Source organism: Dipodomys merriami, unplaced genomic scaffold (genome assembly GCF_024711535.1).
Source record: "Dipodomys merriami isolate MVZ:Mamm:240054 unplaced genomic scaffold, mDipMer1.0.p SCAF_125, whole genome shotgun sequence".
Taxonomy (NCBI): Eukaryota; Metazoa; Chordata; class Mammalia; order Rodentia; family Heteromyidae; genus Dipodomys; species Dipodomys merriami.
Genome location: NW_027202549.1, coordinates 935,378 through 963,323, shown reverse-complemented (window position 1 = coordinate 963,323; position 27,946 = coordinate 935,378). Strand labels below are relative to the sequence as shown.

The following is a 27,946-nucleotide window of genomic DNA, read 5'->3' as shown; positions in this document are numbered from 1 at the left end:
CCGGTGTGTCTATTTTTTGCTCATATGTGTCTGCAGACATATGTGTGTCTATTTATGAGTGTGTGTGTATGCGTGTGTGTCTGTGTGTGGACCGATGGTCTACGAATGCCGCCTGTGGGTGGAATTTGGCTTCCGACCGTGTTTGGTTTGGCTCTCGCAGTATTTTCAACATCTTGAGCCAACATTTAAAAAAGAAAGAAAAAAAAAATCAGGATATTTCACATAAAAATTCAGCTTTCCAGTTTCTCTTAAAAAATTCAGAAGCTCTGGCGGTGTGGAGGCCAGCATTCCCCTGGGGATACTCTCCTCCCGGGCTGGGCAGGACTGGCCTCCTGATTTTGTGTGTGCGCATGTGCGCCGGTCCTGGGGCTTGAACTCAGGACCTGGATACTGTCCTTCAGCATTTTTTTTTTTTTTTGCTCAAGACTGGCAGTCTTATTACATTTGACCCATAGCTCCACTTCCAGCTTTTTTGGTAGTTCATTGGAGAGAAGAGTCTCACAGACTTCCACTGCTGGGGGCTGGCTTTGAACCGCGATCCTCAGGATCTCAGCCTCCAGAGTACAGGTGGTAATAAGCCATAGGTGTCTTGTCGCCCTTCTGATTTTCTTCTTTGGGGTGCCAGGGAACTATGGGCCCACCAGGATCTTGACAAATGGACTCAAGAGTGTGAGGTCATGGTCAAGATGAAGGCCTGGCTTATTTTTTTTAATTGGGGGGGAGGGGAGGGCGTGCATGGACACGTTGTGTGTACAGTATTTGCACGAGTACACTTGTGCTTGTGTGCACATGTGAGACTCAGAGGCCAGTGAGTGCTGGGATACCCCGTGTGCGGTGGAATGTGTGCATCGAAGTGCACATGCGCATGTGTGCGCGCGCATGCACACACGCACGGGGCCTGTGGCCAGGGGCTGGGCCATGTGGTGTGTGTGGGCCACTGCGGTCTGGCACGTTCTTCACAGGGCCTCTTCCGGCCTTTGAGGGGGAATTGGATTCCCAGCTCCTGGCTGAGCTGCCTTGTGGGATTTATTTCTGTCTCGGTGCCCGTTGGAGGCCTGAGTAATGGGAACGTTTAAAGAAAACCGGTAAATACGGGCAGAAGGGACGGGCTGGCTGAGAAAACGCAGCCCAGACACCCCGAGTCAGCTAATGCCGGCCACAGCCCCACCCCGCCCCCAGAAAGGAAGTGAACCCGGAACTCTAGCACACACCCCTGTATATCCCAGGATGCCATTCCTGTCCACCCAAGCCCATCAGGGCCGGGGAGGAGGGGGACACATCCTACTCCACTGCACCTGAGGGGCTCTGGGTCAGTACTGGGCATCTTGGGCGCTTGGTTCCACAGAGCAGGTGTCTGGGGGCCTGGTGTAAGGACTTAGGGTCCTCTGCCAATGAGGGCACAGTGGGGGTACACTCTCCTAAAGGCATTGTATCTATGCATGCCTCCCACCGTTCTAGGCAGGAGGTGACACTGGGACCCTGTAGGGGTGAGTCTTCAGGATTGGGGGGAAGGGGGCACAATAAGACAGCACCCCCCCCTCCCCCTGCCCAGACCTGGCCTATCTGAAGTGACTGGGACATCCTCAGGATGACCCGGGTTTCCCCACTGACTCAACCCCCCCCCCCAGATGGATCATCTCTAATGACCCGATTAACGAGGGACACGGGACGGGATGGGGGGGGAGATGGAAGGGGGGGGGCTGCCGCGTGTTGCGGTTGGGAAGCGCAGGCAGAAGCTGGAGACTCTCAGCTCTTGCTGCCATCTAGTGGCCGTGTGAGGACTGCAGGAGAGTTTATTATTTATTTATTCATTTGTTATTTTATCTCATTCATTCATTCATTTATTTTATTTATTTATGTATTTTGCCAGGCCTGAGCTTGAACTCAGGGCCTGGGCGCTGTCCCTGAGCCTATGTTCAAGGCTGGTGCTCTACCACACGAGCCACAGTGCCATTCCCGGCTTTTTCTGTGTGTGTGGTACTGAGGAATGGAACCCAGGGCTTCATGCATGGCTAGGAGAGCACTCTACCACTGAGCCACCTTACCAACTTCCCTATTTATTTTTGTGGGTCCTGGGGCTTGAACTCAGGGCCTGGACGCTGCTGTCCCTGAGCTCTTTTTTGCTCAAGGCGAGCACTCTACCACTTTGAGCCACAGCGCCACTTCTGGTTTTCTGGTAGTTCATTGGAGATAAAGTGTCTCATGGGACTTCCCTGGCCAGGCTGGCCTTGAACTGTGATCCTCAGATCTCAGCCTCCTGAGTATAGCTAAGTGTGAGCCACTGGTGTCTTCCAGACCTGGACCTAAGGTCAAAACACACACACACACACACACACATACACACACGCACGCACGCACGCACGCACGCACACACACACACACACACACACACACGGACACACAGAGCCTAGCAGACATCTAGCCTCTAGCAGGAGCCATGCTAAGCATCGTTTCTGTGGCTATCTTGCCTTAAAGCATCCCAGACACCAGAACACACTTCACTGGCTTCTACCACACGTGTGGGTTGACTTTTCTCTTTCCAGAGGTTAAAAAAAGCAATCCAAATGTACATATATGTACAGATGCAGGCCCGCCCAGAGCTGGGGCTGGCTCCAACCCTGGGGAGACCAGCTGACCTGGAGGGGCCTGGCTCAGGGCAGGAAGAGTGGAGGTGGTGGACGACCAGTCCCGCCTCACCCCTGCCCTCCGTGCTCCTCCCACGGGACCCGCCTGGCTGGAGAGATGGAGCCAGGGCCGGCCTCAGTCGGAGTCGCAGGCCTCCTGTCCTGTGGGGGCATTCACGGCTGAGGCCAGGCTGTCCTCCTGGCCTTTGAGCCGCTCACCTGGAAGGCAGGCAGACAGACAGACAGACGGAAGTAAACCAGTGCCCTGTGCTTGGACCAGCCCTCCCACCCTCATCCCCGCCCCCCCCCCCCCCCCCCCCCCCGCCCAGCCAGCCAGGGCGGCACTTACGGATCAGCTCAGCGATGGCCCTCTGGGTCCTCTTTTCAAGTTTCTCCAGTTTCTTGGCCACATCTCTCTTAAGGTCCCTGGAGCAGGGAGGAGGGGAGGAGGGAGGCTGAAGGCTAGCCCTGGGCTGTTCATCTGTGTCTGCTCCCCGCCCATTGAGCCCCAGTTCCAGCCAAGGGGGACCACATGAGGGATGAGTCAAGGTATGCAAGGGTAGACCCCCCCCTCCCCCAATCAGAACCCCGGAATCACCATTAAGGGGTGACATGCCACTGTAGGCCACCACCTCCTCAGGCCACAGGCTCCCCACCCCCACCCCCCCAGGAGATTCCAGAAGCCCACTCAGCGTGCTTTGTAGCTCTGGAGTTTCCAGGACACGTGCCTCCGGCTTTGCTTCAGCGAATTCAAGCGCCCCAAGTGAGTGCTTGATCCAGCAGCAGAGAGCTCAGAGTTGTAATGAGGATATGACCCCTCTGGCTGTATCCTTCAGGCCCACAGCGCCCTCTAGGCTTGGAGGACAAGCACTCCATTCCCACAAGGAGGAAATGCAATGAAAGGGCTTTATTTTTATTTTTTGCCAGTCCTGGGGCTTGAACTCAGGGCCTGGGCGCTGTCCCTGAGCTGCTTTGGCTCAAGGCTAGCGCTCTACCCCTTGAGCCACAGCACCACTTGCAGCTTTTTCTGTGTCTGTGGTACTGAGGAATCGAACCTGGGGCTTCGTGCATGCTAGGCGAGCGCTCTACCACTGAGCCACCTTCCCAGGCCCAGAAAGGGGCTTCTTGAGAGGACTTTCTGCTCCCCCGTTTCCCTTCCCCGGTACCACCTGTGGGGGTTCTGCTCAGCTCTTATGTCTAACTGTCTGCCTTGTACACCTGGCCAAGCAACACTCACCAATCAGGCTTCCTTGGTGCAAGATTAGCCAGATCCTGGGGGTAGGGAAAATCAAAAAAAAAGATACCTGTCAGGCAGGGCCTAGAGGACCCTCGCCCCAGGGGAGGTGGGGAGACAGGACAGAGAAGGAGACCGTGGAGAAAGGGAAAGAGGAAGGAGGGACTTGTGGGCAGGTAGGGAGGTAAAAGGGAAACGGCAACGTGGGAAGGAAGGGCTGGGAAGGTGGCTCTGTGGTAGAGTGCTTGGCCTCACGTGCATGACGCCCTGGGTTTGAGTCCTCAGCACCACATCCGCAGAAAGAGCTGGAGGGGGCGCTGTGGCTCGTAGAGTGCTAGCCTTGAGCGGGGCTTACATACTCACCACTTCTTCAATGACAGGCTCGGGCTTGGCCGCCTCCAGCTGCTCCTTCACTTTCTCCTCCACTAGAGGGCGCAAGAGGAACACGGGCCTGTGGGACCTGAGGGGCCAGTTACCCATCCCACCCCCGGTGTGGGGGGTCCCAGCCTCTCCCCAAATGTCCCAGAGGCAAAGCCCTGTTATCTGAGTTTCCCAGGAGGCCCCCAGACGGGTGTAGAAAGGGAGAGCAGGAAGCTTGTCAGCTAGACAGTGGGGGGGCGGGGGGAAGGGGAGAGGCAAAGATGTCTCCCCAGGATGAGGAGTTCTGGGGCGTGCGGTGTTGGGGGGGTAGATCAACTGGGAAGGAAGCAGGCCCAGAGCTGAAGGACCTTTTTGCTTTTATTTGCCACTCCTGGGGCTTGAACTCAGAACCTGGGTGTCGTCCCTGAGTCTCTCTGTGCTGAAGGCTGGCGCTCTGCCACTTTTGAGCGACATACAGCCCCACTTCCGGCTTTTCCTGGCGTGGTTTATTGGAGATGAGGGTCTTAGGGACTTTTCTGCCTGGGCTGGCTTTGAACGGTGATCCTTAGATCTTTATTTTTGTTTTTTTTTTTGGTCGCTCTTCAGCTCAAGGCTGGCGCTCTACCCCTTGAGCCACAGCACCACTTCTGGCTTTTTCTGTTTCTGTGGTGCTGAGGCATCGAACGAACCCAGGGGCCTCATGCATCACCTTCCCAGGCCAACGATCCTTAGCTCTTAAGTCTCCGGTGTTGCTAGGATTACTGGGTCACCTCCGCCGCAGGGTGTGAAAGCAGACCCTTTTTCCTCGTCCTGCTTGGCCAGGTCTTGCTACTGTTCTCTGGGATAGCAATGCGGGGTACCACAGTGTGGCCCCCCACCTCTGCCCTGGCACCAGCCAGTTAGGGGGAGGGTGGGGGGTGGGGGGTGGGGAGGGCGGGCCACCTACCTGCCACGGGTTTGGCCTGGGGCACCCTCCTCCTTTTCAGATCCTCGTCCTCAGGGACGTAATTGCGCAGCCTCAGTTCCCTGTGAGGGGAGGATGTGCAGATGTGGAGGTGTCCTGGCCACACCCCCTCCCAGGAGGTGGCTCCTCCTCCCTCAACTGACACCAAGCTGGAGCCCCCGCCCCCCCTGTCCCTCGCCAGGCCCTGTCTGTCTGCACTGTAGGAATGCGGTTCCCCCAAATCTGGGGGGGTGGGGAGTGGGTGTTGGCTGAGAATAGTCATTAGTATCTCTCTCTCTCCTGGATTAGCTCCACTGAAGTGGGGGGGGGGGGTGTCTGAGAGACTATACACCTCTATCATGAGGCACCCAGGAGTGACTGCACCTCTGAGACCCAAAGCTAGGTGTGACTTCCAGCAGAGGCCCAGTTCTGGGGCTGAGTCACTCCTAAAACGAAAAAAAAAAAACAAAAACAAAAAAACCCCCAACAAACTCGCCTCACCAGATGTGGTGGCTCAGGCCTGTCATCCTAGCTTCTCTGGAGGCTGAGATCAGAGGATCGCAGTTCAAAGCCAGCCCCGGCAGGAAAGTCTGTGAGACTCTGATCGCCAATGAACCACCAGAAAACCGGAAGTGGCGCTGTGGCTCAAGTGGTAGAGCACCCACCTTGAGCTGAAGAGCTGAAGGACAATGCCCAGGCCCTGAGTTCGAGCCCCGAGGCCTCTGGGCCTTACAGCCCTGGGGCTATGCCAGATTTGGGGGGCAGTGGCAGCCTAGCCTGGATGAAGGAGGCCTGGCTGACCCTCCCAGAGCCTGAGCCTAAGGCCTGGTCCCCCCCCAGGTCTGGGGGTGAATGTTGGGGGTCACTGAGGCATAGGGCGAGAAAGCAGGGCATGACTTGAAGTGGCTTCTGTTCCTCGCCGGGTGGGGACAAAAGAGGAAGAGAAACTAGGTGTGTGTGGGGGGGGAAATGCAGGAATTAGTGAGAAAAAAAATTAAATATTAAAAAAACAAAACAAAACAACCCAGCTCCAGATACTGTGTGAAGCGGGAGGGCGGGAGGAGAGGGCAGGATGGGGAGGGGCAGGCCTGCTGCCCACGGGTCACAGGAACCCCTGGGTCCCCGCTGATCTGAGACAGTGCCATTCTGGGCGCCGGTTTGTGGGCACGGAGTCTCTGCTGGGTATTCTCAGCTTGGAGGCTATTAGGTTCAATCCTTTTTGCTTAGGGCCAGTAGGACTTGAACTCAGCCCCATTCACTCTCACTTGACCTTTCTGCTCAAAACCGGTCCTCTACCATTTGAACCACACCGGTGCTTTTTAGTGGGTAGCTGGAAATAAAAGGATGGCTCAGGTGTGTCTGCCCGGGGTTGGCCTGGAACCCCCATCCTCCAGATCTCAGCTAGGATGACAGGCGTGAGCCACCGGCGCCTGGTTTTTCCAGACTTGCTCTGCGAAGGTAAATGTGGAGTCTTGCTCTTCATTGATGGACAAAATGCCCAAGCAACTGTCTGTCCCCCAAGTCCCCTGTCCTAAAGCAGGAGTATGGGGAAGGAGGGGTGGGGGGGAGGGAGGCAGGGTGGGGAGGGAGAGGAAAACTGGCCTTTTCAAAAAGGGACTCCCAAGATTTCGCTCCCTTCTGTGAACAAGTGAACAAACATGCCTGACCACAGACCTATTTGCAACGTCTATTTCTTGGCCTTGGAGAAAGGCCAGAACAAGGATTTCAAGGGCTAGAAGCACAGAATGGCAACAATAGAAACCTGCCCCTGGGTACCTTTTTCCTCTTGAGCATCTGTCTCTATAAACAGAGTGATTAAAAAAAAAACAATCATAAGAATTAAAAAAAAAAATCTTCTTGCAATTTCATGGAGCTAGAGAGAAAACTGAGCCCTGGAAAGGCCCCTGTGTTAAGAGCAGAGGCCAGCCTGAAACAGATCGCTCTTCCCACAGCTAGGACCACACAGCGGATGACTGGTCTGCCCTTTGGGGCTGGGGTGATGTAACCCAGGCTTCTCCATCCGCCCTGAACCCCCAGTCCAGTTGCCTGCCAGAGGGAGAATAAATTCTCTCTGGAGGAAAATAAACTAGCCAGAATCTCAAATTAGCTCCAGAATAGTTAATGGGCAACATTCAGAATTCAAGCAGAACCACGAAAGGGAGGGGAAAAAAAGAAAACAGAAATACACTCGTAGGAGATCCACATGCTGGAATGATCAGAAATGAAATGGAAAAGAATGGCAGTTCATAAAAGGAGACTACAAAGACGGATTTCAGCAGAGGCCTTAAGACACCATAAAAGTTGGTTAATTCTACAACTGAGGAATGAAACCCATCATAATTGGAACTAAAGAACAGATGGTAACTTTTAAGATATGTCAGAAAATATCTAGAGGCAAAGGAGTAATGGGAAAATACACCGAGCTAGCTGCTCATGATAAAAAGGTCTGCATGCACGGGCTGGGAAGGTGGCTCAGTGGTAGAGCACTTGCCTTGCATGCTTGAGGCCCTGGGTTCGATTCCTCAGCACCACATAAGAAAAAAGCCGGAAGTGGCGCTGTGGCTCAAGTGGAAGAGCGCTAGCCTTGAGCTGAAGAGCTGAGGGACAGCACCCAGGCCCAGAGTTCAGGCCCCACGACCGGACCCAAAAAAAAAAAAAAAAGAAACAAGGGAATGCCATCTTAGAAACTGACAGGACAACAAGACACATCAGAACTCCAAATCTAGCCCCAAAGGCCTTCAAAAGCCAGTTAAAAAAAAAAAGCGGGCTGGGAAGGTGGCTCAGTGGTAGAGTGCTCGCCTGGCATGCATGAAGCCCTGGGTTCCATTCCTCAGCACCACAGACACAGAAAAAGCCAGAGGTGGTGCTGTGGTTCAAGTGGTAGAGCGCCAGGCTTGAGCAAAAGCAGCTCAGGGACAGTGCCCAGGCCCTGAGTTCAAGCCCCAGGACTGGGAGCTTAAAAAAAAAAAAAAAAAAAGCAATTTTGACATCTAGTCCCTCCCGGCCCTGTCTTTCCAAAGTCCCCATTAGCTTAGTATCGGTTACCGGGTGAGTTCTAGAAACCAGGCCAGCCAAGTCTTACCTTATCTTCCCTCAACCCTGCAGCTCTTTCTCCTTGGGACCCAGTGTGCGGCTCACCTGGGCCCAGCCTGGATCCAGGGAAAAAGACAAAACCCACCTCCCCTTCTCCAGGTGGCGTGTCCAAGCGCACGCTCTACTGCGTTGTCTTCTAGATTGGGGTGACATCCTGAGCCATTTCTCTACTGGGCTTTTCCTCCTGGGTCTAAGGAAGAGCACCTGCCCGGCGCTGAAGTAGGCCTGCCTAGTACTCTACATTAGTGGGTAGAAAAAGCAGCTGCCCTCTGCACACTACCGGGTGTGGAAAGCAGAGTTCTGGGAAGGAAAGGAAACTTTCTCAGTGGGAAGGGTCTTCGGGGAAAGCAGGCTGGCGGAGGTGGGTCTCAGGCTCCTCCCCGCCCTTCCCCTGGCCTGGTTCACACGCTCACGCTTCCCGTCTTCACCCCGGGCATATACGTTTCTTCCTCCCTTATAGTCCTGCAGCCCGTGCTGCACACCCTGACAGGGGTGTCCAGAAGACTGGACAGGGCAGCTCACGGGGACGGCTCTCCCCAGCTGGCCACCTTGCTCCCCCCTCTTGACCATCCAGCCCCCCTGGGTCAGAGTTAGTGGCTCTAGAGATCAGTGATGGATCACACACAAGTCCTGGGTTTTTGGTTTTAAATCTGAGGTGGTAGGAATTGAACTCAAGGCCTCAGCCTTGCTAGTCGAATGCTCTAGACCTTTTTCTTTTCCTTTGTTTCCTGGCTAGGGTCTCCTGGCTTTTTGCCCTGGCCTACCTCAAGACTGCAAACCTCCTACTTCTTCTGCCTTTAGAGTGGCTTGGGGGGACAGGGACGTGACGCACTGATACCTGGCTGACTTGTTGAGAGGTGGTCTCACCAATTTTCTGCCTCGGCTGGCCTCTTACCTGTATAACCCTCCACCTAGAGCAGCTGGGATTGATTGAAAGTGAGCGCCACTGCGCCCAGCCCTGAAGCCTTTCCCGGAGCTAGAAAGCTCCCGGAAAACATTTTCTGTCCCCTCCCTCCCTTCCTCCCTCCCTCCTTCCTTCCCCCTTCCCCTCCCTCCCTCATAATCCTGTTAGCTTTAAGGCTCTACACACAGAGACCTAATGTGAATGAATAACAAGGCCTGGCTGGCGAATGGCCAGGCCCTAGAAACCATGAAAACAAAGGGTCGGACAAAAAGATCTCAAGCGTGGCTCCAGAGGGCCAGTCTGGTGGTTTCTTCAAAGACTTTGCGCGTGTGTTCAAAACCCCTTGACCTGGCAATCCCACTCTGGGGAGATTATTCAGTGGAAAGAGTCACAAAACAACGACAGGCAAAACAAAACCCTTCTAGCATGCGAAGGTTCTCGGCCGTGCAAATGTTTCAGGCTCTGTAAGGAGAAACAGCTGTTGAGGCCGCTTCATGCGCCCCCCCTCCAGCCCCCCAAAATTGGCTACTAACACTCTCCCGAACCTAGCACAGGACAGTACAATCACAGAACCCCACTTGCCCACCCCCCCAAAAACAAAAACCCAGTGCAGGTACAGTACAAGGTCAGGAGAGAATACGGATGCTGGGAAGAGGAGGAGGGATGTTTTTGTTGGCTGGTTGCTTAATGTTTTCCTTTAGGACATGAAATGGCTGGCTTATTAGCAGGCAAGGGGAATTTGTCAAGAACCCAAGGGTGCCCTCGCGGGTCGGCAGAGGTTACCGCCTTGTTTAGCTGTCTCCAGCAAGGCTGTCTAGGACAGGGGACAGGTGAAGGGCAACAGAAGCTGTCTCCTGGCCAGACAAGGTAGGGTTTGCCTGTAACCCCAGCACAAACGATGATAAAAATGGGAACCTCACCGTTGCCGATGGCTATGGCTATTATAGATCACCAGTCTTTGAGGGATGGCTAACTCCATTCATCCATTCATTCATTCATTCATTCATTCATTCATTCATTCATGACAGGAGTTTCCATTCTACCCCTTGAGCCAGAGTCCCACTTTGGGCTTTTTGGTGGTTCACTGGAGGTAAGGAACCTCAAGGATTTTCCTGTCCAGGATGGCTTTGAACCTTGATCCTCAGATCTCGAGCCTCCTGAGCCACTGGTGCCCAGCTCAGTTCTTGGCTCGGGGTCTAGAGCAGCACCACGGCCGGCAGGAAGGGCTTCATCTCCCCATCTGTAGCTGGGCAGAGAGAGGAACCCAGGAGGAGCCCCCCCTGCCCCGTGCCAACCCTGCTCCCCATCTTTCAGCTAAGGGGTTCCACCCGTCTGCTTGCGGGTTTCCTCACCCAAATACCGTGCTGAGCCCCGGGGCAGGGGCAGTCTCAAGAGATGGCTTTAAGAGCACCCCGAGATCATGACGCGTAAGATATCATGACCTTTCCCCACCCCACCCCCCCCCCACAGAGAAAGGGCCCAGCTGCGTTCCCACCCTTCTCCCACACAGCAGGACGGGTTCCTGTGGCTGTCACGTGGTGAGTCAGCTTCCGCCATCTTCCTTCAACCAGTCTTCTCTCAACTCCCCAATCCCCAGGGCCTTCACTGACCAACAGGAAAAGTTGGGTGTTGGCCGCTGCTTTGGGGTCACGGGGGAGGAGGGGGGGATTTCCAGAGCCTGGAGCAGGGCTGAGTTAACCCAGGAAGAGGAGGAGGGAGCCGCCCTGCTGGGCACCGCTGGAGTGGGGCAGCAGGTGCTGCATCAGGCTGACGTCATGGGTCTGGGACACACCCCAGCACTGGGGCCCAACCCACAGAGAGGAAGGCGGGGGGGGGGGGGGGGGGGGGCTTGCCTGGTGGAAAGGGCTGGGATGTACTGGGGCGGGGCTGGGTAAAATGACTGCACAACCGAGGGCTGAGTATGTAGAAAGAATTTTCCAAGTCTCAAGAAGTAAGGCTAAGCCGGGCCCCGGTGAATCATGCCTGTTCATCCTAGCTACTCAGGGAGGCTGAAATCTGAGGATCATGGTTCAAAGCCAGCCCCGGGTAGGAAAGTCCGTGAGACTCTGATCTCCAAGAAACCACCAGAGAACCGGAAGTGGCGCTGTGGCTCAAGTGGTAGAGCGCTTGCCTTGAGCAAAAGAGCTCAGGGACAGCGCCCAGGCCCAGATCCGTGACTGGGGGGGGGGGGGGGAACGCAGCAGCTGGCAAGGATGCCGTTTTCTGTGTGCCAGCTTTCCAGGACACCTCCCACTTTATCTAGGCAGTAAGTGGGGGCCTGGGGAGGGGAACTGCTTTGGGGATGAGTCACCAAGGTCACTGCCCAGGCAGAGTTAGCCATAGAAGGTTAGCGGGGACAAAGAAGCCACAGCCCAGAAGACAGCAAAGGAGCCCTTTTGGGGGGTATGTCCTTCCTTTTCCACAGACCTGGCCTGAATAAAGCTACCTGCCAGGGCTTACTGTTACCCAATGGGAATCTGGGCTCATAGAAATGGGTTCAGATTTATCCTGCGAGAGAATTTAAGATACATTCTCAAAAGGAAATTATGGGGGGGGGGGAAATGGCAGGAAGTTTTGAACTCAGGACTTAAAAACCATGTTTGATCGGCGCTCTGTTATGTGAGCCATGCGTTCTGATTAAAAAAAAAAAAAGTCTAGTATTACTGCCTAGGTGTAAGCCCTGGACTATATTTTCCCTACTTCTTTTTTTTCTTTTTCTTTGCCAGTCCTGGGGCTTGAACTCAGGGCCTGGGTGCTGTCCCTGAGCTTCTTTTGCTCAAGGTTAGTGCTCTACCACTTGAGCCACACAGCACCACTTCTAGCTTTTTCTGTGTCCGTGGTGCTGAGGAATCGAACTCAGGGCTTCATGCATGCTAGGCGAGCGCTCTACCACTGAGCCACCTTCCCAGCCCCCTATCCCCCGCTACTTTGTCTGCCGTGAGGCCTTGGTGCTGTCCCAGCGCTTGATTGTTCAAGGCTAGCGCTCGACCACTCAAACCACAGCTCCACCTCTAGTGTTCTGGTGGTTCGTTGGAGATGAGAGTCTCACGGACTTTTCCTGCCCAGGCTGGCTTTGAACCTCGATCCTCAGATCTCAGTCTCCCACGGCAGTTGGGATGACAGGCGTGAGCCACGGGCGCCCGGCTTCCTTTGGGCTTTTGTTACAAATAAAACCACCTATGACCGAGAGCCCAAGTTTTCCCCAGCCCAGTTTCTTCCCTGCTGCCCCAGCGCTGACCTGACCGCAGCTTCTCCCGCTCCGCGCACGCACTGACACCCTACTTTTGCTTTTCCTGCATCACGCTTCCTCCATAAAAACACTTCCTCTGTGTCCCTCCACAGAAAGCCGGGTAGAGGCTGACCACTCCTGCCCCCTCCTGGCCCCTCCCCATCCACCCAAGGACCTATCAATGGTGTCTGTACACAGAGCAGACCCACAGTGAAGTCAGCACTTGCTGACTGAATTAACGTGTGCACATTGTCATTTGCGGGTTTCTCAATTTGATATTATAGGCTCTTCTGCCTTGTGTCAATCCTGGGACCTGTTTTTCTCCTTCACTCCTGTCTCGCCCATCTAACCACTGCAAACCAATGCCCCCTCTTGCTTAACAAGAAAAAAAAAAAAAAAAAAAGGAGCTGCTCAGGAGGCTGAGAACTTGAGGATCAAGGTTCAAGGCCAGCCTATGCAGGAAAGGCCAGGGATGAGACCCTTATCTCCAATTAACCTAAAAACAAAAACAAAAAACAGAAGTGGAGCTGTGGCTCAAAATGGTAAGAGCGCTAACCTTGAGCAAAAAGCTCAGGGACAACACCCCATGACTGAATACACACACCCCCAAAAAGTAAGAGAAAGTGAGAAAATAGAAAGGAAGGAAGGAAGGGAGGGAGGGAAGGAGGGATGCAGGGAGGAAGGGAGGGAGGGAGAGAAGGAGGGATGCAGGGAGGAAGGGAGGGAGGGAGGGAAGGAGGGATGCAGGGAGGGAGGGAGAAGGCCCTGTCTACTGGGAGGGTTGGGGATCTCTTTTTCTGCAGGGCTGAGCACAGCTCGGGGAAAGCTGCCCACAGACTCTACCTGTGCTTCTCGCCTTCCTCCTCCTCTTCTCTGAGCTGCTTGGTCTGTGGTTCCCCATCCTTGTCCTGCAGAAGAAAGGGAGAAAGCCACCTGCTCAGGAGCCACGCCTCCTCCCAGGCCACGCCCCTGGGGAGATCAGGGAAGCGGCAGGATATCTCTGGGGTCAGATGTATTTTGAAAAGGGTTAGCTCAGCCCCCCACCCCCCCTCAACCCCCCCGGCATCTGACAGGTGCATCGTGGACTAATAAAATTCCCACCCATCCACCCCCACTGCCCGGACAGGGCAGAGTTTCAAAAATGCATGACTCCGGTTGGGCAGTGGTGGCTCACCCTGTCATCCTAGCTACTCAGGAGGCTGAGATCTGAGGATCGAGGTTCAAAGCCAGCCCAGGAAGGAAAGTCCATGAGACTCTTATCTCCAATGAGCCACCAGAAAACCGGAAGTGGTGCTGTGGCTCAAGTGGTAGAGCACTAGCCTTGAGCCGAAGAGCTGAGAGACAGCGCTCAGGCCCTGAGTTCAAGCCCTATGGCCAACAAAACAAAAAAACTGCTTAGACTAGCTCTGACAACCTTCTCCTTGAGGGGGGGGGCGTCTGCATCACTTCCTGCTGGTGCTGACTGGAGAGACCTTGAGGGCCAGGACCGTACCCCACGATTCGCAGGCCACACAACTTCCGGGGGGAATGAGATCATCCAAACCAGGCTGGAGGCTGGCCTGGGGAATACGTCCCGATGCCTCTCCTCGCCTAGCTCAACCTAGAGCGGCTGTTCTCTTAGGGACCAGGCAGCCGGGGAACAAAATGAGTGACACCAGTTAAGTGTCACTTAGGACAAGTCACCACGAGAGAGCGATCGGCGTGGCCGGTGTGGTGTGGGGGATGGGTGGGGGACATGGCTGGCTGCTGGGGGAACTGGGTAGGATCTGGGGGGGCAGGGGGAGCCGGCGTGAGGCAGGTGGGAGCCATCGGCAGGCAGCTCAGTCCAGGCTGGTGGCGGGCCCGCCGATCTCGGCTGGGCACGTGGAGGGAAAGTGATTGCCAACCCACAGGAAGTTAACGAAGCTGCTCGCTGGAGGGGCTCTGCCTGGCACAGGAATGGGCCACTCTGCCAAAAGTTGTGTGGCCAACGTATGTGCCTTCCCATAATACTCAGCCAGCCCGGCCTGGGGGCGGGGGGGGGGGGGGAGGGAGGAGGGCCTCCTCCCAGGATGCCCCCAGACGCGCAAATGCCAAGTTAGTCATTCGTAAGTGAGAAAACACCCAAGTATCTAAATGACATTTCAAATTCACTCAGCCCGTCTGGCGGGTTCCGCCTGCTTTCCACAAACAGCCCAAGACCCCCCATCTCCTCCCCACCCTGCATTGGGGTGCTGGGCAGCAGGGCACCGACCAATATAGGAGGGCAGAGCAGGCTACACGAGGGGTGGGCCAAGGTACATTCCAGCCTTTCAGTTCAAACGTGACCCCAACATCTGGGTAATCCAAGCTTCTCAGGGAGCTGGGATCGGAAGACTGTGGTTCAAAGCCAGCCCGGGCAGGAAAGGCCACGAGACGCTTATCTCCAATAAACACCAGAAAACCGGAAGTGGCGCTGTGGCTCAAGTGGTAGAGCACCTGCCTTGAGCTGAAGAGCTGAGGGACAGCACCCAGGCCCAGAGTTCAAGCCCCACGACCGATCAAAACAATAAATAAATAACAATGGAAGAGTTCCAGGGTTATCCATCTGAAGTCTTCAACAACACTTGGGGCGGCTTGGGAAATGACTAGGTGGGGGGGGGGGAGGGGGGAAGTCTGTTCAAGGTCACAGAACCTGTCCATGGTAGTTACAGGTCGGGATCAGCGTCTGGCCTGTCCAGTCCCTGAGCTCTTGCCAAGGAGCTGAGAGACCGCTGATAAAAGGGCGCTGAGTTTCTAAAACCGGCTCTGACCTCAACCACCTTCCCCGTCTCTCTCCACGTGTTCACATCAGGTCACATAAGCTGCCCAGGCCCCCGCTCTGCGTGGGAGGCTGTCCTCAGGATCCACAGACACTTTGCATATTCTAACACTTCTGTTTGGGTGGGAGGGTCAGTCGTGAACTCAGGACCTAGATGGCGTCCTGGAGCCTTTGTGTTCAAGGCTGGTGTTCTACCACCTTTGAGCTACAGCTCCGCTTCCTTCTGGTGGTTCACTGGAGATAGTCTCATGCACTTTCCTGTCTGGCCTTGAACTGGGATCCTCCAGATCTCAGCCTCCTGAGTAGCTAGGATGACAGGCGTGAGCCACGGGTCCTGGCTACCCTTCCCAACTCCCTCTCCCTTTTCTCCCTCCTTCCTCATCCTGTTCCTAACCCTACATGCCTCTTGCTCCGCCCAGGGTCCTGACAAGCAAGCCTTCAACCACTCCCCTTCCCCACTACCCCCTTCCCCCCCCACCACCACACGACTCTCTACTTTTGACCACTTCTGCCTTTTGCCACCCCATCTCCAAATGTCTCTGGGAAGTTGTGTTCTGAGGCAGGTGCACTGTAGGTGGAGGAAGGGAGGGAAGAGACAGGTCAAAGAGTCAGCTTTTAGAGAGAGACATTCTATGTGCTGATGCAGGGTTGTCTGCCCTTAGCTTAGATCTTTCCAGAAGCAGCTGAAGACCCCAAAGGACCTCTAGGTCCAGATGAACAACTTCTCTGGCTATCAGTCTGCTCTCATTGTCAGGAAAATTAGTCCTTTATGGAATGATCAAGAGAAGTAAGGCCTCAAAAACCCCAGTGTGCCGGTACGAGTGGCTCATGCCTATAATCCTAGCTACTCAGGAGGCTGAGATCTGACGATCGTGGTTCAAAGCCAGCCCAGGCAGGAAACTCTGTGAGACTCTTATTTCCAATAAACCACCAGAAAACCAGAAGTGGCGCTGTGGCTCAAGTGGTAGAGCACTTGCCTTGAGCTGAAGAGCTCAGGGACAGCGCCCAGGCCTAGACTTCAAGCCCTACAACCAAATGAAAAACAAAAACCCCCCAAACCCTGGAGCACTAGAGGAGGCGAAGCCTGAGACTTGCCAGGTCTGACCTGATTTTCCTGGGTGAGGAAGAAATCAGAAAGCAGAGCTGGGCACCGGTGGCTCATGCCTGTCATCCCAGCTGCTCAGGAGGCTGAGATCTGAGGATCATGGTTCCAAGCCAGCCCAGACAGAAAAGTCCATGTGACTCTTACCTCCAATTGATTGCCAAAAAGAGGGAAATGGAGCTGTGGTTCAAGTGGCAGAGTGCTAGCCTTGAGCAAAAAAGCTTGGGGACAGCTCCCAGGACTGGCACACGCGCATGCGCATACACACACATTCAGAAATCAGGTGCTTGAGGGGAGCAGGAGGAGACTGACTGTGCTAAGCGAATCTGGCAGGTTCCTCAACGTCACCCAGGTCCACATGCTGGGGTGGAGGGACTTCCTGTGGGGGTGCGGTGGCACTGGGAGCTGTGCTCCAAGGGCATTTAGGGGGTAGGTAATGCAGCCACCCCAACTCTGACTCACCCTTGATGATGATCTGGGCTGGATGCCACCATGCCTGGACCCAAAGCTTCACGCTCTCTGTGGCTCAGAGCCTGGCAGCAGGGAGTTGGGGAGGTGGGGGTGGGGCAGGGGGGAGGGGAGGCCCTCACTTTCCCAGGCAGACTGCGATCTTCAAGGTCCCAGCCTCCTACCTGCTGCTAGGATTTCCTGGCTGGCAGTGTCCGATCTGCCTGTCTGTGGAGTTGTGAGTTCTTATACCCACCAGCCAGAAAGGAACTGTACGCGCAGAGCACGGGGCGTGGGGGGGCTGGGACCGAGGCCAGGGAGGAGGACTCATCTCCTCCTGGTCCTGGCTGTGAGGCCTTGGGCTGGTTGGTACCATCCTCTGGGCCTCAGTTTCCTCCTCTGTAGAGCAGGGGCAATCGGCTGATGTGAAATGTGCTGGCGAAAGCGGATCTTCTGCCTCCTTGGTGAGCGAGTGTTACAGGGGAAAAGAGGCTTTGTGTGTGTGTGTGTGTGTGTGTGTCTGTGTGTCTGTCTGTCTGTGTGTGTGTGTCTGTCTGTCTGTCTGTCTGTCTGTGTGTCTGTGTGTGTCAGGCGTTCCCTTGAGGCTGGTGAACAGAGGAAGAAGCCAGCAGGGCTGGGAAGCTGGAGATAAGGCCCGAGATAATCAAGGCCGGAACTGGGTCAGGCGGTGTGGTGGTGGTACAGGACCCGGGCTGTGGGTGAAGATGGGGGTGGAGCCAGTCGGGGGACTGGGGTTTGTGCTGGTGACTCACTGGGAGAAGGCAGGCGCCTTTTGACAAAAAAGAGTGACGCGGTAGGGACAAAGAGAGGGTGCGGCAGCTTTCAGGCACTCTGGGGCTTGAGGTGAGGTGACTCTCAGTCTGCCCAAGGGAGGCGGGTGCAGACGGAGATGGAGACAGAGCTGGGGGGGGGGGGGTCAGTGCAGCAGGAAAGGAAGCCCCTTTCCTCACAGAACTGAGCCACGTGTGCCCCTATCCCCCCACGGTCCATAGCACATGTTGAGGCCACAGAACAGAGAAAAAGAGCAGGGTATAGCCCAGTCCCCGGTTTTCCCCCAGGGACCCTTCAGACTAAGTCCTTTCCCATTCTTGTCAATAGCTACAGCCAGGACACCAGCCACAAGGTCGGTGAGACAGACAGATTGCATGATTGTATACACCCAGGGAATGGGGGGTGGGGGTGGGGTGAAGACTTTAATCTCAAAGCTGACCACAACCAAAAGCTAGTGGTATGCTCCACCTGGTAGAGCACCGGTCAAGCAAATGTAAGACCCAAGTACCATCAAAAAAAACAAATTAAATTAAATGGTGCCAAGGCTTGGGTGTTTTTTTCTGCGCAACAGCCGGAGAAATATGACCCTGTGCATTCCTAAGCCAAATGAGAAAAAACAAGAATCAGGGAGGGCAGCAAAGACTTCAAATGCCTTGTGGTGCAGTGAGAACTAGATCCGGCAGCCAGGAACACGTTATGATCGCAAATGAGATCTTCCACCCTGTAAGAACTGAGAATCTGGGGTCAGGACTCTGACGTAGCACCCAGCCAGGAGCCCCCGAACCACCGATCCTCAGATCTTAGCCTCCTGAGTAGCTAGGATGACGGGAATGAGCCACCAGCGCCCTTCTAACACTAGCTTTTTGTTGTTGTTGTTGTTGTTGTCAGTCTTGGAGCTTGAACTCAGGACCTGCACACTGTCCCTGAGCTGCTTTTGCTCAAGGCCAGCGCTCTACCACTTGAGCCACAGTGTCACTTCCAGCTTTCTCTGTCTGTGGAACTGAGGAATGGAACCCAGGGCTTCATGCGTGCTAGGCAAGCACTCTACCACTGAGCCACCTTCCCAGCCCCTCCTTTTAAAACCAGCCAGAATGGATTTCTATTACTTACAACAAAGCGCTGTGGCTTCTCCCAGGAGTCCCTGGGATACAGGTAGGATAAAGGTTCTGATACTCATTTTATAAATGGAGAAGCTGGGGGCTCAGGATATACGTGAGCTCTGTGTCGGAATGTTCCCCCAAATCTCCCGACCACCACAAAGGCCTGTGGTTGATGTGAGCAACACAGAGTTGGATGCCCAGGAGCAGCAGCACCCCACCCCACCACCCCAAATCTGGAAAGCAATATTGTTTACAAGTCCATTTCCAGGCAAGTCAGAGGCTTATGAAGAGGGGGTTGCTGAAGTTCCTTGGAGACTCAAAGGTTTCTCAACCTTTGATCAGCTGCTTCCGAGTGTGACAGCCGAGGATAAGAAAGGCCAAGAAAAACCAAATTTAACTACAAGCCAGAACTGACACATTTATTTGTGGGGGGATAATATATACTGCTTAAACAAGGGCTTGTAATCCTCACCTCCGCTCGCTCTTTCTTCTGAATGCAATACCTTGCCCTAAAAATAGAACCCCACCAGCCAGGCGCTGGTGGCTCAACGCCTGTCATCCTAGCTACCCGGGAGGCTGAGATCTGAGGATCCTGGTTCAAGGCCAGCCCAGGCAGGAAAGGCCGTGAGACTCTGATCTCCAATGAATCACCTGAAAACTGGAAGTGGCGCTGTGGCTCAAGTGGTAGAGCGCTCGTCTTGAGCTGAAGAGCTGAGGGACAGCGCCCAGGCCCAGAGTTCAAGCCCCATGACCAACAAAATAAAATTAATAAATAAAACCCCACCTTTGAAGAACTCGGGCTAAGGATGTGCGAAGCCAGAGACTGAAGGACCACTTTTTCTGCCTTCAGAACCATGGCCAGCTCCACCTACTGTCACCCAGCAGGGATGACCTGGGGCCCACCCCGACCTCTCCATGGGTTACAGAAAGAGGCAGAAAAGACACCCACGATTGTAAAGGGGCCATTGTGCAGAAGACATCACAGGCCACCTCCCTCTCTGTCTCCCCGCTCCTGATGAGGTTGGGGGAGGAGGCTTCCCGGTCCCACAGACGGGGGATCCCCAGAGTGGAGGTTTAAACCAGATCTACCCAGTTCTCCCCACTCCCTAAGGAACTAACTCTCCCGCTATATACACACAGCAGGTCTGTGCTACCCGGCACTCGGATGGTAATCTGTCGTGGAAGAAGCCAGCCCAGACAGGAAAGTCCGTGAGACTCTGAACCCCAAAAAAGCACCCAGCCAAGCACTGGCAGTATGCTCCTCCTGACAGGCCCTAGGATTTGCTACCAGCCTCCCTTCCTGGAACAATTCCCTTGCTACCTATACCCCTGAATGTTTCCACTTCAGAGCCGTCCTCCTACAGCATGCTTAGTACCCTCCTCTATGGCTGAACTCAAGTTCCAACGCGCCTTCCCCTGAATCTCCTCAAACGCCAGCCTGGTCTCCCAAGCTTGGAGCCCCAGCAGTCTACTCGCTGCATGTCAAGCCTTCCCACCTGTGCCAAGTGTGAGGTTCGCCCCGGGCCACACAGGCCCTGTGCAGATGCCTCCCTACCTCTTGGCTAAGTTCCCCAGGCCTGCGTTACCTAGGTAACTGGCCCACCTGGAAGCAGTTACCTCCCCTTCCGGCTAGGTCACATCCTGGGCCCCCCCCCCAGGTCATGCCTCCCATCTGACCCAGGTCCCTGAAGTCACATCCCGATCCTTTGTGGCCATACCTTTCTCACACCTGGCCACACCTGTTCTGGTCCCTGGCCTAGGTAAGTCCTGACCCTGGGGATGGGTCGCCCCTTTTTGGCCATGCCCCTCCGCCGTGCGTGGTGGGGGGCAGGCAAGCAGTTCAGAATAAACTTCTCTTTTCTGCCTGAATACTGCGTGGTGGTCTCCTTTGTCAGCTACCTTATTAAACCTACCTATTTAATGTACCTAACACCAGGACTGCAAAGTGCTTCAGACAGTGCAGTGAATAGCTCCACAATTCCCCTCCCCAAAGGCTTGCACAGACATGCTACAAGTCATTGCTTTAAGTGGGCTGGGAAGACCAGGGTGGCTCACGCCTGTAATCCTAACTACTCAGGAGGCTGAGATCTGAGGATCCTAAAAGCCAGCCCCTGGGCAAAAAAGTTCCAAGAGACGCTTACCTCCATTTAAGCAGCAAAAAAAAAAAAAAAAAGCCAGAAGTGGAGATGTGGCTCAAGAGGTGGAGCGCACCAGCCTTGAGCTCAAAACCTAAGGGACAGTTTGCACCCTGAGTTCAAGCCCCAGTACTAAGGTACAAACAAAACCAACAAAAAAGCCAAGTGCAGGTGGCTCACACCAGTCATCCTAGCTACTCAGGAGGCTGAGATCTGAGGATTGTGGTTCAAAGCCAGCCTGGGCAGGAAAGTCAGTGAAAACCGGAAGTGGTGCTGTGGCTCAAGTGGTAGATCGCTGGCCTTGAGCTGAAGAGCTCATGGACAACGCCCAGGCCCAGAGTTCAAGCCCCACAACCACCACCACCACCAACAAACAGGCTGATTAGGAAGAGCCAGGTAAAATGACCGAGCTATGTGACTATCAGAGCTTTAAGTGAAAAGACACATGCAAACAGTGCCACCCTTAATCCTGTCCCTTCACCAGCCACAAAATCTCAGAACTGGTCTGTCCACGATGCCACTGGATTATGAGTTTACAGCCGTTAGGGCCAATTAGGGTTGGAGGAAGATAAATGCCCCAAATCTTGAAGTTTCTAGCAAAACCAATGAACTCAACGGAAGATTCTGCCACTGAGTCTGTGTGTGGGGTGGGGGTGGGCAGCCTGGTAGAGACCCCACCGGGCAACAGTGTTCAACCCTGGACTTTGTGGTCACATCAAAGATTTCCTCCGGAGAGAGGAGACTCTTGGGGTCTTATCTGCCTACTGTAGGCTGCACCACACATCCGCCCCGGTCTTCCCGTAGACAAGCAGAAGCAAGGAGCCACCAAAATTAACTCTGAGTAACTCAGGCTCTGACTTATCTGGCCCCCAAGTCACTTACCCTGATAAAAAGTCACTCCAGGGCTGGTAGGGTGCTCAGGATTCAATCCGAAGGGTAAAGAAGGCGGGGGGGGGGGGGGGGGGGAAGGTAGAAAATCACTCCAGAGTTGTAGCACAGTACCACACACCAGTAATCCCAGGTATTTGGGAGGTGGACATCAAGAAAGATCAAGGCTGCAGGAATCTCAATAGATAATTCATGCATGCATAGCATTCCAGGTATGCAGGGAGGGTTCTAGACCAAAATATGAGCCCTTATCTGAAAAATAAAGCCAAAGAGGTGACTGAGTGGTAGAGGGCCTCTCAGGTAAGCATGGGTTCAAATTCCTGTACTGGGGGCTGGGAAGGTGGCTCAGTGGTAGAGGGCTTGCCTTGCATGCATGAGGCCCTGGGTTTGATTCCTCAGCACCACGTTAGCAGAAAAAATAGGAAGTGGTGCTGTGGCTCAAGTGGTAGAGCGCTAGCCTTGTGCTGAAGAGCTGAGGGACAGGGCCCAGGCCCAGAGTTCAGGTCCCACAACCAACAACAACAACATCAAAAACAAATTCCTGTACTGTCAGGGAAAATGAACAAACCACTTGCCACCGAAAACCCATTTAAAAGCAGGGCATAGGGCTGGGAAGGTGGCTCAGTGGTAGAGTGCTTGCCTTGTATGTATGAGGCCCTGGGTTCGATTCCTCAGCACCACATAAGCAGAAAAAGCCGGAAGTGGCGCTGTGGTTCAAGGGGTAGAGCGCTAGCCTTGAGCTGAAGAGCTGAGGGACAGTGCTCAGGCCTAGAGTTCAGGCACTGACCAAAAAAAATTTTTTTTAAAGTAGGGCATGGTGCTATATGCCTATAGTCCCAACATTAGGGAGGCTCAGGGTGGAGGATCTGGACTTTCAGGCTGGCCTCAGCAACGGGCGACAACTAAAGCACAAACAACAAAATCAGAAACAGACAAAATGTACTTCATCAAAATGAAAACAAGCTGGGTGCTGGTGGTTCACACCTGTAATGGTAGCTACTCAGGAGATTAAGATCTGAGCATCACGATTCAAAAGGAACACAGACAGCAGGAAACAGCTGTCGCTCAAGTGTGAGAGCACTAACCTTGAGTACAAAAGTACAGGGACAGTGCCCAGGCCCTGAGCTAAAGCCTCAGGACGGACACACACACACACACACACACACACACACACACACACACACACACACACACTGAGCACCGGTGACTCAGGCCTGCACACACACACACACACACACACACACACACACACACACACACACACACACACACACACACACACACACACACACACACACACACACACACACGAACTGAGCACTGGTGACTCAGGCCTGTCATCCTAGCTACTCAGGAGGCTGAGATCTGAGGAGTGCAGTTCAAAGCCAGCCAGTGGAGTCTAGGAGAGTCTTATTGGCAATAAACTACTCAGAAAAAGCTGGAAGTGGTGCTGTGGCTCATTTGGTAGAGTGCTAGCCTTGAGCAAAAAGCTCAGAGATAGTGCCCAGGCCCAGAGTTCAAGCCCCAGGGGCACACGAAAACAAAGAAACCAAACACTGGATCATTTTGACACCACAGTATAGTTAAAAAGAAATCAATCTAGGTGAGACCAATAAATCAGGAACTGTACTGTTCTTATCACGAAGAAGTGGTGAGTGTCTGGCTAGCATGCACAAGACCTGGGCTTGATCCCAGCACTGCCAAAGAAGAGAGGGAGGGAGGAGAGGAAGAGGGCGGGGAGAGAAAAAAGAAAAAAAAAAAAAAAACATGGCCTGGTGCTGGTGGCTCACACCTGCCATCCTAGCTACTCAGGAGGCGGAGATCTGAGGATCGCTGTTCAAAGCCAGCCCGGGCAAGAGTCTGTGAGACTTATCTCCAAGGAACCACGAGAAAACCGGAAGTGGTGCTGTGGTTCAAGTGGTAGAGCGCTGGACTTGAGCTGAAGAACTCAAGGACAGCGCACAGGCCCAGAGTTCAAGCCCCATAACCAACCCCCCTACCCCCTACCCCAAAATGTGTGTGTGTATATATACCCAGAGTTCCTTAACCCACTCTTACCAGCACCTCAGCAACTACTTCAAGGTTGTATGCAAAAAGTGTTACCACATATTCTCACTTGGTGCCTAGTTCTAGTCATGTGACTGTGGGCAAATAACCACCAGTAACTGGCCTGGGTGCTTCAATCTATAAATCCAAAGAAAAACCTTAGTCCGGCCTTCTTATCAGGTCTGTTAGCAACATGACCAGATAAGAACATCCTGGCTGGTGATATTATTGACTCATTTAACTCTGAAAATGCTTGTCTTTAATAAAGAAAAATAAACATTGGAGTTATTGAGAAAAATAGGGGCCCCAAGTATTTCTGTCTCCCTTTCTTCCTTCTCTCTCTTCCATAAAGCCAGCTGCCTTTAACTCCAGATACACTTTGTAGCAGGATACAATTACAAAACATTAAGGGTGTGCTTAATGCCACTGAATTATGCATAAAGGTTCACTTTACCCCACATTTGAAATATACTGGGAAGACAAAACATTTTTTTTGGCCAGTCCTGGGGCTTGAACTCAGGGATTGGGCAAGAAAAAAAAATTTTAAACACAAAACAAGGCCCTACTTCCAACTCATTAAGAATTCCTCTTTCTAAGCCAGGGGCTGGTGGCTCTTGCCAGTAATTCTAGCTACTCAGGAGGCTGAGATCTGAGGATCACAGGTCGAAACCAGCCTGGGCAGGAAAAGTCCGTGTGAGACTCTTTATCTTCAAAGAACCATCAGGAAACCAGAAGTGGAACTGTGACTCAAAATGGTAAAGCACTAACAGGGACACTGCCCACACCTTGAGTATAAGCCCCACTACACATACACACACACACACACACACACACACACACACACTGCCCACACCTTGAGTATAAGCCCCACTACACACACACACACACACACACACACAATTCCACTTTTTAAAGGTCAGTTTTCATAAGAACCTGTCACATCTCTTCCCACGGGTGATAGGTCAGAGAATAGTATGTTACTTCCTTGTATTCAAACCAAACCCCAATGATCTGGGCTTAAATCCAAATGAATAATTCCAAGGGACTGGCTAGTGTTTAAAAGGCAGAGCCTGAGCTTCCCAGAGCCAGGCAGTCTGGGGGTGAAATGTGGGATGGATTCGCTCTTGAGTATGCCAGCCAGCAAGAGCCCATGGGGCCAGTTCCATCTTTTCCACACGATGCAAGACAGCCATGCAGAAAGGAAAACTGAGGCCAGCCTGGGACTGACCAGCTTTGCTAGATTTTGTTGTGGTTGTTTGGGTTCTTTCCTTTCTCTTTCTTCCCTTTCTTTCTCTCTTTCGAAAAGCTTTTTTTAAAAGTGGAGCTTGCATTTCTTTTTTGGGGGAGGGGAGGGGGGGGTCAATTGTGAGGCTTGAACTCAGGGCCTGGGCACTGTCCCTGAATTCTTCATCTCAATGCTAGCACTCTACCACTTGAGCCACAGCCCCACTTCTGGTATTGTGGTGGTTCATTGGAGATACAGAGTCTCATGGACTTTCCTGCCTGGGCTGGGTTTGACCCATGATCCTCAGATCTCAGCCTTCTGAGTAGCTAGGGTAACAGGCCTGAGCCACTGGCTCCCGGCTTAGACATTTAATGTTTAATTTTTGTACTGGGTAGAGTGAAGGACATAGCTCTTGCACCTGAATCAACAAAACCTCCACCCTCTGTGGTCTCTAGAGTCCTTTCATACAGATTATTATTTTATTGGATCCCCAAAATAACCATGAAAAGTGGATGTGTAGGAGTTGTTATTCCCCCACTGGACGGATGAACAAACGTCCGTTTCTCAGCTGGGAAGGCTGAGGAGTGAAAGTGTACCAAGCCTAATCCCCACTTCACATTAAAGTTGAGAGGGGGTGGGGGGGGAGAGGGAGGGAGGGGGGGCCTGGGCATGGGGTATGATGCATATTAAGTGACAGGGCCAAGGTGTAAACACAACAGGTGTTTACCTGAAAATTCTCCTTTCCACTTTACGTTGGCTAAATCCACTTTTGATGGAAAAAAAAAGACAATCAGGAAAAATTAGTTAACTGCCCCGTTCTATTCCCGAGAAGCCGTCTGGGGAAACAAATTCTGTGCATTCAGACCAGTCACATGCAAAGGTGCCCAACGCACGCTGGCAGATAGGAAAGAAAAAAAGTTCTGAAACTCTTTTTTTCCTGGGGGGATTGGTGGGCAGTGAAGGACCAGCGGGGGCCAACCAGACAACGGAACGAATCTCGCCTGCTCCAACAAGCATCCAAAAGAACTAGAGGCGGACTAAACGCGAGACACACAGCGACGCCGACCCGCGCGCATGCGCGCTGCCCACACCAGCGCTAGTTAAGTCCCACGCCGTCGCTCTACGCATGCTCCGCCTTGTACACATGCGCACTTAAGCGGATGTATTCCCCCCCTCCCCTTCTCATCTCCAGTCCTCCGGCCCGGAGCCGCAGACCGCCTCGCCCAGCGTCCCTCGCTTCCATGTTCCTCACCTTACGCCCCGTTTTCTCCCGTAGGGCTTTCAGCCGTTCTTTTCTCCGTCGCGCTTCTTCCTCGAGGCGGCCCACACCCGCCGGGGCAGCCGCCATCTTGCCTGCTCTACTTTCTCCCCCCCCCCTCTTACTTTTCCCGGGTTCCGTAGTGCGCATGCCCGGAAAGAGAAGTCTCCCAGCCAATCCAAAGACGAGGATGAGAGAGTCGCGGGTAGCCAATCCAGGATGAGTTCTTCGAGGAAGGCCCGCCCCTTGGCTGGGAGGCTCCAATCAGCGCGCTCGTGGTGAAGCCGCCCCCCAGGGAGAAGACGCTGAGAATGGAGTCAGATGAGAGAAGGGGATTGAGGTTGCGAGTTCGAGGCCAGCCTGGGGCTTCCCCGGCAGGTTCCAAGCTGCACAGTGAGACCTGGTTTTCTTTTGTTTTGTTTGCCTGCCCTGGCTCCCCACCCGCACCCCGTTTTGATGTGAAGTCTCACCACCACCCCCTTTTCTCCACAGCTGGCTGTCGGTGGCTGCTCAAGGTTTCACCTCGCTAGGCCTGAACCTGAGCACAGACGAAAGGAGACCTGGCTGCATGGCCCTTCTCTGGGTTTTACAGAGGACACCCCCAAATTATAACCTCATCCTTTTTGAGGAATGGCCCAAATACTCAAGAGTCAGGCCTCACACCAGTCCTGGGTTAAAGAACAAATGCCAACAACCTAGACCATGGGATGGGGTGGGGTGAGGTGGGGCGATGTCAAGGAACCATTCCACCACCCCAAGTTAGATTTAACCTCTTCACTGCAGGAGGTTATCATATCTCCCCCGAGATTCCAGGATCTTCTGTTCTGGTTTAGATAAGCAGCTGATGTCAAGTTCTTCTATAGCTGATGTCAAGTTCTTCCAGTATGGAGAGGTCCCCCAAAACCCCACACCTCAGGGATTAGGCTCCCCCCTCTCTTCTCCCCACACTATCCCTACACCCTTGCACCAAGGGGAGCCTATGGTTTCACTAAGCCTGGGGGGTTTCTTGTAGAAGATTGGCCTAAGTAGACAAATGGGACAGCCACTCCACGCTCCCCCAATCCCTTCAACTGCTCAATTTCTACACATTTCCCTTCCTGATCCAACCCTGTTACCCCCTGTGTCTATGTACTTCCCCCCCTCCCCCACACAGTGGGTCTACAACATACCAGGGCAAGGTTATAGATGATCAGAGCTACAATGGATGGGGAAGAAGAAAAGGCCAGATTCGAGGGGCCACCCAAACCATGGGGACAAAACAGGCCAGAGATAGAATAATATCTGTTCTTCTTTTGGCCACCAAAGATCTAGGAAGACTCCAGATTGGTTAATTCTTAGGAGCCAGACACCTCTCTGGGCTTTGCACACTCCTTCCCCACAACAGAAGGCTTGACACACACACACACACACACACACACACACACACACACACACCTGTGATAATGACAATGACCCAGTAAAGGTTAAGTTCGACCTCACTACCTTGTCCCTGCTGACCTCTGTGTGACTCATTTGGACCTCAGTTTCTCCATCTGTAAAATAGGCTGAAGACACCCACTTTATGAGGTTAAAAAAAAAGACAAAAAAAGCAAGTATTCTGCCCTTAAGTGAAGGCTTCCTGAAGGAGGAGGCCATCCATGGGGCTCATCTAAACTAAAGCCAATACAAGTGCTCTGCCCTTCTGAGGGTATTGGAGGTGGGGGGCGGGGGAGCTTTGTGGAGTCACCAAGTTGGCTAATTCCCTTCCACTGCCCCAACATAGCAAGCTTTAAAGTCCCAGGTATAGG

General features: G+C 53.6%; 1 protein-coding gene and 1 long non-coding RNA gene across 2 annotated transcripts; one reads left to right on the top strand and one right to left on the bottom strand.

Annotated features, from left to right (window-relative positions):
• Positions 1–1,832: 1,832 nt before the first annotated feature.
• Ccdc12 (coiled-coil domain containing 12) lies at positions 1,833–26,294 on the bottom strand. The gene is made up of 7 exons (XM_070017554.1): positions 26,154–26,294; positions 13,231–13,295; positions 5,165–5,244; positions 4,222–4,283; positions 3,862–3,896; positions 2,974–3,050; positions 1,833–2,843 (listed from the first exon to the last, which is right to left on the bottom strand). Exons 1-7 carry the CDS (start codon positions 26,247–26,249, stop codon positions 2,761–2,763), a joined length of 498 nt encoding a protein of 165 aa, XP_069873655.1. The 5' UTR covers positions 26,250–26,294; the 3' UTR covers positions 1,833–2,760.
• On the top strand, positions 16,878–20,476 carry LOC138823993 (uncharacterized). The gene is made up of 2 exons (XR_011370976.1): positions 16,878–17,179; positions 18,396–20,476. It is a non-coding gene; the product is annotated as an uncharacterized lncRNA (long non-coding RNA).
• Positions 26,295–27,946: the final 1,652 nt, after the last annotated feature.

Bases quoted from the DNA above. Each gene is read 5' to 3' on its own strand.
- Ccdc12 (XM_070017554.1), bottom strand. From the start codon at position 26,249: ATGGCGGCTGCCCCGGCGGGTGTGGGCCGCCTCGAGGAAGAAGCGCGA. The intron at 13,296-26,153 runs GTGAGGAACATG...TTTCTTCTGCAG, and splicing joins GGGAGAAAACGGGGCGTAAG to GACAAGGATGGGGAACCACA. The intron at 3,051-3,861 runs GTGAGTGTTGCT...TCCCTGCTCCAG, and splicing joins GCACCAAGGAAGCCTGATTG to GGACCTTAAGAGAGATGTGG.